At 47.8% G+C, this 9,461-nt stretch overlaps 3 protein-coding genes across 3 annotated transcripts in view; 2 read left to right on the forward strand and 1 right to left on the reverse strand.

Annotated features, from left to right (window-relative positions):
- LOC132256486 (xaa-Pro dipeptidase) overlaps positions 1-7,372 on the forward strand; it is a 26,305-nt gene extending 18,933 nt beyond the window's left edge. The window contains exons 5-9 of the mRNA XM_059752926.1: positions 3,135-3,196; positions 3,276-3,320; positions 6,232-6,324; positions 6,389-7,162; positions 7,232-7,372. Of these exons, the coding sequence (XP_059608909.1) occupies positions 3,135-3,196; positions 3,276-3,320; positions 6,232-6,324; positions 6,389-7,162; positions 7,232-7,268 (1,011 nt within the window). The 3' untranslated portion in view covers positions 7,269-7,372. The remainder of the gene's footprint in view (positions 1-3,134; positions 3,197-3,275; positions 3,321-6,231; positions 6,325-6,388; positions 7,163-7,231) is intronic.
- LOC132256484 (FAST kinase domain-containing protein 3, mitochondrial-like) lies at positions 3,462-6,086 on the forward strand. Its single transcript, XM_059752925.1, has one exon. It carries the CDS (start codon positions 3,560-3,562, stop codon positions 5,498-5,500), a length of 1,941 nt encoding a protein of 646 aa, XP_059608908.1. The 5' UTR covers positions 3,462-3,559; the 3' UTR covers positions 5,501-6,086.
- Positions 7,324-9,372, reverse strand: LOC132265996 (intraflagellar transport protein 74 homolog). The gene is made up of 5 exons (XM_059766811.1): positions 9,290-9,372; positions 9,114-9,211; positions 8,070-9,053; positions 7,727-7,995; positions 7,324-7,659 (listed from the first exon to the last, which is right to left on the reverse strand). The coding sequence occupies exons 1-5, from the start codon at positions 9,370-9,372 to the stop codon at positions 7,324-7,326; spliced, it is 1,770 nt and encodes a 589-aa protein (XP_059622794.1).
- Between the last annotated feature and the right edge of the window lie 89 nt (positions 9,373-9,461).

Consider the following 9,461-nt stretch of genomic DNA (forward strand, 5'->3'; position numbering starts at 1 on the left):
TTCGCCATGCCATGTGAATTATGTGGCGATCTGGTGTGCATTTTTTGCGCTCCAAAATATATGCTCACTCAATTGCTTTTCTAATTGAATTTCAGTGACTTGCAAATGTGTTTCTTTCTTCCCTTCTTCGTTTTCCTTCCGCTCTCTTTTCTCCACTCTGCGACGAATTTTGTGTTTGTGTGTGTGTGTTTGACTCTGTCGACGAAGGCTTTTCTTTTCGACAGAGCCCAGAAGTTCTCAAATAAGCGTGTCAAGAGCAAATAAGTTGAGAAGCTCATCTCGATTGAGGGCTTTTCAATTGGGCGAACGCGAGAATGAATGAAGTGTGAATGTGGTGTGAAAATTGCGCTCTGCAGGTGTGTGTCTTGTGCTTTCTCAATGGAGTAAAGACACACCTGGATTTGGGTCACCAAGTCCCTCAAATTCCATAGAAATTGCGCGCATAATTGCAGAAAAAAATCGCCCAATGACACTCATCGCCTTGCGCGATAGATTATTATGCAAAAAGAGTGAGACGGAGAAGAAGGAGGAAAAAAATCAGAGCAGAGATTAGCGAAAGACCTCCAGAAGCATTAAATCATATTCCATGATTTTCAATACAAACATTTCACCATGAGCGCGATTTAGTGTCAAGTTTGGATAGTGCAAAAGACATGCAATATATTTCCCATACAGCACAATGTGCATCGATAGGAAGATGCATATTCATTCGCGTGGTATTTTATATTGTTAGCTTTATGGAGATGCTTTCCCTTGAGTGCTAAAATTATACTTCCTGGAATGGTGATATTGATTTGGCTATTTGCAAATTGCGGTGCACCGAAAACAGGGAAGTGCTTTTCGGGGATGAGCATGTTTCCAGGAAATTCAGACAAGCTTTATAAAATCATCATCAACATCACTATCATGAACTCCTCTCATGTGCAGATTCTACTGAACGCATCGAAAAGCATTGAAACATTTCGCTGGGTGAATGGAAAACTTTAAATTACAACGAGTTCAAGAGTCTTTGATTACATTTGATCCAAACAAGCTCTAAAAAAATCACCTTTTCATACTTCACATGAAATTTTCTTGAAGGTATTGAAGTGAAAAAATTAAAAAAAGATATGACAAATATTATATTCATTCAAATGGCTCTGAATATTTTAGGAAAATCCTGAATATCTAACATGATATGGTTATCATCTGGAAATTTTTTAACGAGTAATAGAACAAAGAATTTTGCAAAAATACGTAAAACGAAAACTAAATAAATTAACCTTTCAAGGTTTTCGAATTCACTCGTCGATTTAATGGTTGGAATTTTTAAATGATTTCAAATAAAGTATTTTTGTCTCGTATAATAAATATTTTTAGATAAATATTTAGATAAATATATATTTTGGAAGCCTCTTTTTCTGAAGTTTTAAATAAAAAAAGGCACTGAGTAATTTTACGTTCATATCTTATAAGATAAAATGTCAAATTGATCATTGGATTAAAGTCATTTCACCTTAATTTCTCTGTAAGATTTGGAAAATTCCACACAAAATGACTCTTGGACATTATATTTTGGAATGAAAATAGATTCAGAAGAATATAATTGAAAAAAATTCTTCAATTTTTTGACATCCTTAGAAATTGTGAACTTGGCTTCAATTGTATCTGAATGTAAATATTCTACATTATTTACAATGTTGCAAAGTCCTGTGAATTTGTCACTCATTCGTTAAATTAATGAGACATTCTGGTAATGAAGGGACTGTCATTGTGATATTTGAGCAATTTACAAATGAAAACCATGAAAATAACAATGTTCGTTACTGCAATTTGCTCTTGATTTACGTCGTTAGTTTGCTAATAGGAAGTGGCTTTTATGCATGCACGCAAATTGTGTTTGAAAGGTTGAAAGGTCCAAAATATGTGCTCTTTCCACGAGATATTGCCTCAATTGAAATGACTTACAAGTGTGAATTTACGACCGATTTCCGGAAAAATCAAGCACAGAATCACTGAAACGCGCGTTGATTCATGCATAGCGATAAGAAAGAATATGTTGTGATAATATACCTTTTAATCTCTCTCTCTATATAACATATAGACCATGTTTTCTTTTTGGGAACTCGCGCGGTGTGATGTTTATTTTTCTGCTCAGCCCGCTGAGAGACCTAAATAACATCTATGCGTGTGTGTTTATTTTGAATGTGTTCGGCGCGCGCTTTTGCCCAAAAACTGGCGTCTATGGAAAAATTTCTCACGCGCCTCTCTGGATCTGAGGCTCGATTGGGGCGTGCTAAAAATAAGTGCGCGGCTAGCAAGTGAGATTTATTAATGGGCAACTTGAACTTTGGAGAGCCTCGATTACAAGAAAAGAAGAAGGAATAAAAGGAGAAAAGAGGCGTTGTCAAGAAGTGTGTTGTCTGTTGAACTCTGACCTCTTTTTTTGTGATCTCGTGGGCACTTTTTGTTGCTGTTGTTTGGCAACAAAAGAAATTTCAATTAATTGAAAGTGCTCTGCTCTATATTTTTCTTCGCGAAATTTTTTCATGTTTTCTCGTGTGCGTTTTTTTTGTGTATTGTGTGCAAATTGCGCGATTGAAAAAGTCGCTGACTCGCGCTATGTTCGCGGAGAGAATTTTTCGTTGAAAATTGCGCTCGCCGCACTTCTTTTCCTTTCTTCTGTTTCTTTTTTTCTGGCCTGTTTGTGTGTGTGTGTGGGAAAAAAATGAATAATTGTTTCGTAAACACTTTTATCGTTGAATATTTGTCTGAGACTCTCTTGAGCAATTTACAGCCCGAGAGACTTTGTGCAAAGAGAAAATTCATGCCCATATAATGAGGGGGGAGAAAAACTATAACAAATTTTCCCAGGTAGAAATTCTGTCATTCTCTTTCTCTCTATGCCACAATCTTGCCAAGTACCTTGTTTACCTGAGCTCTCAAGGTTTATCGCCTGGATCAGTGCGAATGCTATTTTCAGCATGATTATTGTTTGCTGTGTGTTGATGATAAAATGGGGCGTGAATTGATTTTATAAGTGGGGAAAATTGTATGTTATTGCTTTTCCTTTGTCTCATCTGAGTGTGATTTTCTGGGAAAAATCACTCAATTACCATAGCTAATGCTTCTCTTCTCCTCCTCTTGCCTTGCAGAAGGGAAAAAACTCCGATAGTCAATTGATTGCTCAACCGGCTGATTTTGAGGGAATTGATAAGTAAGAAGTCTTAAATCATCCCGATAAGCATATCTTTCGGTCTGAATAACCTCAAATTTCTCCCCAAAATCCATTCCAGATTCACCGTGGATTACGATGCCCTGTTTCCCGTCATTGCTGAATGGTAAATACAATTTTTAACACATTTTATCACAATTTTTTACAATATTTAACTAACGGTCATTTTGAATATGCCACAAAAACCGCCAGAAGTTATGCAAAACACCGCGATAAATGGATGTGGAAAGTGTGGAACTTTAGTAGTTGTCAAAATATTGTCGATTTCACGAGTCAGAAAAACTATCCAAAATGCGCAATAAAAACGCAATAATTTCATAGTTTCGCACCCGAAAGTGATAAATCATGTCTCGGTGTATCATAAATCAGTTGCGCTACTTAAATGTGGTGCGAAGATGCAGCGTGATGACGATTGGAAGTGCCTCGAGGGGAGTGTCATCCTCCTCCACACGGGATGACAAAACGGGCTCCATGAGGCACACCACAATCCTCGTGCAACAGGGGGCGAGCATTCAGGAGCTGCCTGTGATTGTGCGCCGAGCGGGACGACGGGAATTTGTGGCGTACTGCTCGAATACAGTGCCACCGAAGCGTCAGGAAGAATCTGTCCAGGAGATTCAGGTTCAGACGCCGCCCATGGAGGTGCTCAGCAGTATTGAGAGATGCCTGACATGTAATGGTGTTCTGGCACTGATGAACAACTTGCCGGCTGAGGATTTCAGCCCAGACATCTGCGCCTTCGCACTGGAGAAACTCTTCCGGACAGAAACAGTGTTCACTTTGAGAAATGTGGAGCAATCTAGAGTGTTTCTGCGATTGGTGGGGAGATTACTGGAGCGTGGAGACACTCAATTGATCCTGAGTGTCATGGAGAGGCTGAAGAATCTGCTGGACCTGAGTCAGACCATTGAAGCCTTCAGCAATGAGCTGCTGATGAGGAACACGGATAATCACTTGTCCGTGGAGGAGATTTGCGAGGCGATTGAGTTGTGCGTGTCTTGTGGCCAGCGTGAGGCTGCTGAGAAGTTCTGGACGGGATTGGCGGAGCGCAGCCGGGAGATTGACGTGCAGAACCTGGCCAGAGTCTATAGAATTGCGCCGATGCTGAAAGTCACTCATCGGCTGCTAATCTCGCTGCTCGACCGGCGGATCGGTGAGTGCTGGAGTGGACTGCAAGCGCCAGCTGTTGTGGCTATCCTCGCGTCTCTGCAGAAGTGCCAATCGCCTCCCTTTCGCACCATGCAGAGTCTCTCCAGGTGGCTCAGCACGAACATCCATGCCATCGACGAGGCACTGTTGGAGGCGATTGTGGCCTCACTGACGCATCTCCAGTACACTGATGGTCAGCTCGAGCGCTCCCTGGAGCGCTATGTGAAGGCGAGGGGTGTGAAAATCCAACGACAGACGCTGATTGTGGCACTGCTGAACTTCTGTGCGGCCTTCCGGATCCGCAATTTCCACATCCTGAACGGCTGCAGTGAGTACTTCGTGATGAATGCGTCGCTGGTGGAGCCGAAGCACCTCAGGGCCATCGTGGCGCCCTTTGGCCAGCTAAACTACCAGCCCATCAATGGGATGCGCTTCTGGCAAGCCCTGGAGGCGATGATGGAGCGGAACTTTGGCCGAATGGCGCCCGGCGATGTGATCTCAATCGCCCTCTCGTGTGTCTACCTCGAGATGTTCCCGCTGAACTTCGTGAAGAGGATCTTCAATCCCTACTTCCTGGACGTGATGCACCAGGCGTCGCGGCAGGAGATTGTGGCGCACCATCGAATGCAGCTGAAGCTCTTTGACACGGCAATGGCGCTGGAGTGTGCGGAATACGATGGACCCTGGCTGCCCAGGGATCACGCTGCCCGCTCAATCTGGCAGGATGGGCGCATCAAGAGGATGCTGAATCAGATCAGTCAACATCTGGAGAACATCGCCGGCGGCTATGATCGCTATTCAACGTGTGTTTGCCTGGCGCAATTGCCACTCACCGAACTCCATGTCATCGATGTGCTTCTGCATCCCGCCGGCTTAGGTGGCGCCTGGAAGCTGCGTCCGCGCTCCGAGAGGAACATCCACACGGCAGTCCTGGTGCACCTGCCGGAGCACTTCAACTCCACCGGGGAGTGTCTGAGTGGCGCGCAAAGCATGAGGATTAGACACTTTCGCAAGATGGGACTGAAAGTCGTCACGCTCAACTATGATACGCTATCGAGGCTGAAGATTCATCCTAAGGAACTCAATGCGTATCTCGTGGAGAGGATGAAGAATTCCCTGCCCGCCTTTCCTGCCTGAGAGTCGTGACTTTGTTCAGCACACAATTTGTTGTCATGTAGAGAAAGAAAAACCAAGAGACTTAGCAATAGACAGAGTTAAGTGCAGATCACGACAGTTGTTTTTTTTATTGTCGTGATAACTGAAAATGAAAATTTCGCCCGGAAACAGCGAGGCTGAAAGTCTGTTTTCTCGGTATAAAAGAGCCGCGCTTCCCCACAGACAATGCTAATTGCTGAAGAGGCGGAAAAGTATCCACAACCAGACACACAAGGATGAAGATCTTCCCACTGTTTCTCGCGGCTGCGCTCTTCGCGGCGGCTGCTCTGCTGGACGGCGTCACTGGAGAGTGCACATTACTTGGGGTTCCGATTGAAACTTCTAATGAAGTATTGCTTACAACTGCGTGTCTAACACTTACGGGATTAAATCCAGATAACTTGGAGTGCTGCAAAACTGCTCTTAGGGATTGCTGTGGCGTTGTCGGCAACTTTACCAATCTCGCCGATTGCTGCGATTTGCTGCCTTGCATGTTGCCAGAGACACTTCCTTAAGCTGGGAAATTAATCTAAATAAAGTCCTTTTCTCTATTTGTGTTTGAAAATATATTGTGTTCAGATTTCTAAAGTCTTCTTTGCCTTCCCGAACAAATTCCTTCAGATATTTCAGTGTCTTGAAGATAAAGAAAAAATCCTACTGATTCTCCTCGTCAATTCATTCCTTTCTTCATCCGCGTTTCTTCTCTTTTCCAGTCGCGTCACCAAATCCCCGAAGGAGATCGAAGTGTTGCGCTACGTCTGCAAAGTGTCTTCCGATGCCCACAAGAAGGTCATGCGATATGTGAAGTGAGTATTCAGCGTCCCAAACATCCCCAGTCTCTGCAGATTCGTGTCGATTCTCATTTTCCAGGGCGGGAGTGTCTGAGTTCGAGGCCGAAGCCGTCTTCCTGGAGCATTCTTATCGCGTCGGCGGCTGCCGCCACGTGTCGTACACGTGCATCTGCGGCTCCGGCGACAACTCCGCCATCCTGCACTACGGCCACGCCGGAGCGCCCAACGACAAGGTGCTGCGCGACGGAGACATGTGCCTATTCGACATGGGCGCCAACTATGGCGGCTACGCGGCCGACATCACGTGCTCCTTCCCGGCCAGCGGCCGCTTCACGGCCGACCAGAAGATGGTGTACGAGGCTGTGCTGGCGGCCAGGAATGCCGTGATCGCCGCCGCGCGTCCCGGCGTGTCCTGGGTGGAGATGCACCGCCTGGCCAACAAGACGATGCTGCAGCAACTCGTGCTGGGCGGCGTGCTGAAGGGCGACGTGGAGGAGATGATGCGCGCTGGGATGAACGGCGTGTTCCAGCCTCACGGCCTGGGTCATCTCATTGGGCTGGATGTGCACGATGTGGGTGGGTATCTGGAGCACTGCCCGCCGCGTCCCACTGAGCCGGGCTTCAAGAGCCTGCGCTTCGCCAGACCTCTGCAGGCGGGCATGTACGTGACCGTGGAGCCGGGCTGCTACTTCATCGACATCCTCCTGGATCGCGCACTGAAGGATCCGCAGCAGAGTCGCTTCCTCGTGCCCGAAGTCCTTGCCCGATTCCGCGGCTTTGGCGGCGTGCGCATCGAAGATGATGTTCTGATCACTGAAAATGGATGTGAAAACTTCACCGTCGTGCCAAGAACGTGAGTTTTCTGGTCTGCAAATCCCATTTATTACAACACAACTAATTAAAACACTCTTGTCTTGTGCAGTGTTGCAGAGATCGAGGCCTGGATGTCCTCCAAGTGAGCATTCCCGGGAGATTTTCCCATCTTGGCGAACAAATTGTGCCGTGTGCAAGAATTTAAATATACACATTGGATGAATTATTGGTCAAGAAATTCATCACCACGCCCAGATTCTCCATAGCCGTGCGCTTTAGATCGACATAATTGAACTCCTTGCGATTCTCCTGAACGGCGGTGCGCAGGATTTTGCCTTCCTTGCGCAAATCCGTGAGTTTCTCCTCAAGATGAGCAATTTGCCGGTAAGTTTCATTGCTTCGCAGGCTGTCTTTGATCTCACGTGAGCGCTTCTGCGCCTCCTCGAGGACACCTTCGGTCACACGCTTCTTATTCCTGAGTTCCTCCAGGCGACTTGTGAGTTCTGACATCTTCTCGGCGGCTTCTTCGCGCAGAGACTGCAAAAATGAGGGTGGAAATCAGTGAAAATCATCAACCCCGAGACAAGACAGAACAATTTCTCACATCCAAGTTGGAGAATCTCGCAATCTCTCGAGACAACTCCAGATCCTCCTTCTTCAGGCTGTCATGCTGATCCTGAGTCCTCTTCTCGAGGATCTGCAGCTGTCTCAGCTGAATGCTGAGCTTCTTGTACTCCTTCAGCAGTCCTCCTTGGGATGTCAGATCATTTCTCTCCCCGAAAATATCACCGCGCGCCAAACCCTTCAGGCTGATCCCTTGCAAAGTCATCTGCTCAATGGCGAAGGCGATTTGATTCTTCAGCGTCTCAATTTCTGCAAGAGAGAAAAACACCAAAGAAAAGCTACATTTTCCCGCCGGATTTTGCAGATCTCCTTCGACTGCTCACTCTGCTTCTGCTGCGCCATGGCTTGAGGAAAAGTGTCCAGGAAGGCCGTCATGGTCTCATCGCGTCTCTTCAGCTCTCGATACTTTGCGTGTCTCTCGCTGTTGCCCTCCTCGAGATCGTGCTCCACTTGCAGCAGCAGCTCTCGCCTCTCACCCAGCTGATCCTCCGTAAGCTTCAGCTGACGCGAAAGACTGGTCAGCGCCTGATTGTTGCTCCTGACTTCGGCAATCAGCTTCTCCCTCTCTTGCGCTGGCGACAGTCGCGTTGCCTCCTCGTCGCGCAGATTCGCTCTCTTGGCCAGCAGAGTCGCCAGCTTGCTCTGCTGCCGGAAAGCCTCCAGGCGGGGCTGTGACGAGGACAGCGTGGCCATCATGCGATCTCTCTGCTTCGTCACACTCTCGATCTCATCGTGCAGACTCGCCGTCTTCGTCTTCAGCTCCTCAGACAGCTGCTGAAGCTCGTGGTACTGCTTCTGCTCCGCCGGCGCCAGAGCATAAATCATCTCCGTGACTTTGTGGCGCTCGCGCGCGATGTCTTCCTCCAGACGCCTGTTACCCTCCTCGCGCGCCTGGCGCTGGGTGAACAGCCCCTCCAGCTGCGTCTGCACGGACTCGTTGCGCTCCCGCAGTCCCGACGCCTCGCTCTGCATCTGCTGGCGCGAGAAGCCCGAGCTGTAGCCGTCCAGGGCGAGATTCATGTCCGTGAGCTGCGCCTGGAGAGTGGACAGCTCCTTGGCGGCCTCCTTAATGCGCTTCTCGTACACCTTCCTCGCGGACTGATCCCGTTCCAGGGCTTTCTTCTCGCGCGTCAGCTTGTCGGCTTCTTGTGTGATTTCCTGGATCTTCATCTGCAGCACTCCTTGCCAGTACCGACGATCCTTCACTTGGCGCTGCCCTGTGGCCGTGCCCACGCGACCAGTTGCTGTCGGGAGACCACTCAGACCATGCTGCGTGATGGGGCGCTCCATCATGGCGGCGCCAGCGACTCCGAGAGCTGTAAAAGACACATTCGCACTCAAAAAACAGTCAATTAGACCGGAAGCACTGGACTCACCCAGGGCGCTTCCGGTTCTCTGGCCACTGGCAGTCGGTGGAGCGGCGGTCAATCTGCTGGCAGTGCCCGTACGGATGGACGATGGGGGTCTTCCGGTGCCTCCTCTGTGGCCAAAGAGCAGTCAAAGGTAGACACAAGTTCTCTAAGCACTCCACTATCCCACTCACCTGAGGTTCGTCCCTGGGCGCAGGGGCCCCAGAGGGGCTCCCGTGGCGAGAACACTCGACGGAGGACGTGAAAACTCATCCATTTCCGCGGGAAAATCAATAATTTTGTGTCTGTTAACCGTTTCCTGAGCAACTGCTAGAAAAACGTGGAAACCATTAACAGATGGCTCTG

This window comes from Phlebotomus argentipes, unplaced genomic scaffold (assembly GCF_947086385.1).
Source record: "Phlebotomus argentipes unplaced genomic scaffold, Phlebotomus argentipes genome assembly contig_5, whole genome shotgun sequence".
NCBI lineage: Eukaryota > Metazoa > Arthropoda > Insecta > Diptera > Psychodidae > Phlebotomus > Phlebotomus argentipes.

Excerpts from the sequence above, each read along its gene's own strand:
- LOC132256484 (XM_059752925.1), top strand. The coding sequence starts at position 3,560 with ATGTCTCGGTGTATCATAAATCAGTTGCGCTACTTAAATGTGGTGCGA.
- LOC132265996 (XM_059766811.1), bottom strand. The coding sequence starts at position 9,372 with ATGGATGAGTTTTCACGTCCTCCGTCGAGTGTTCTCGCCACGGGAGCC. Across the intron at positions 9,054-9,113 it reads AAGCGCCCTGGGTGAGTCCA|TCGCTGGCGCCGCCATGATG; the intron begins GTGCTTCCGGTC and ends CAGCTCTCGGAG. Across the intron at positions 7,996-8,069 it reads CATGGCGCAGCAGAAGCAGA|AAATTGAGACGCTGAAGAAT; the intron begins GTGAGCAGTCGA and ends TCTCTCTTGCAG.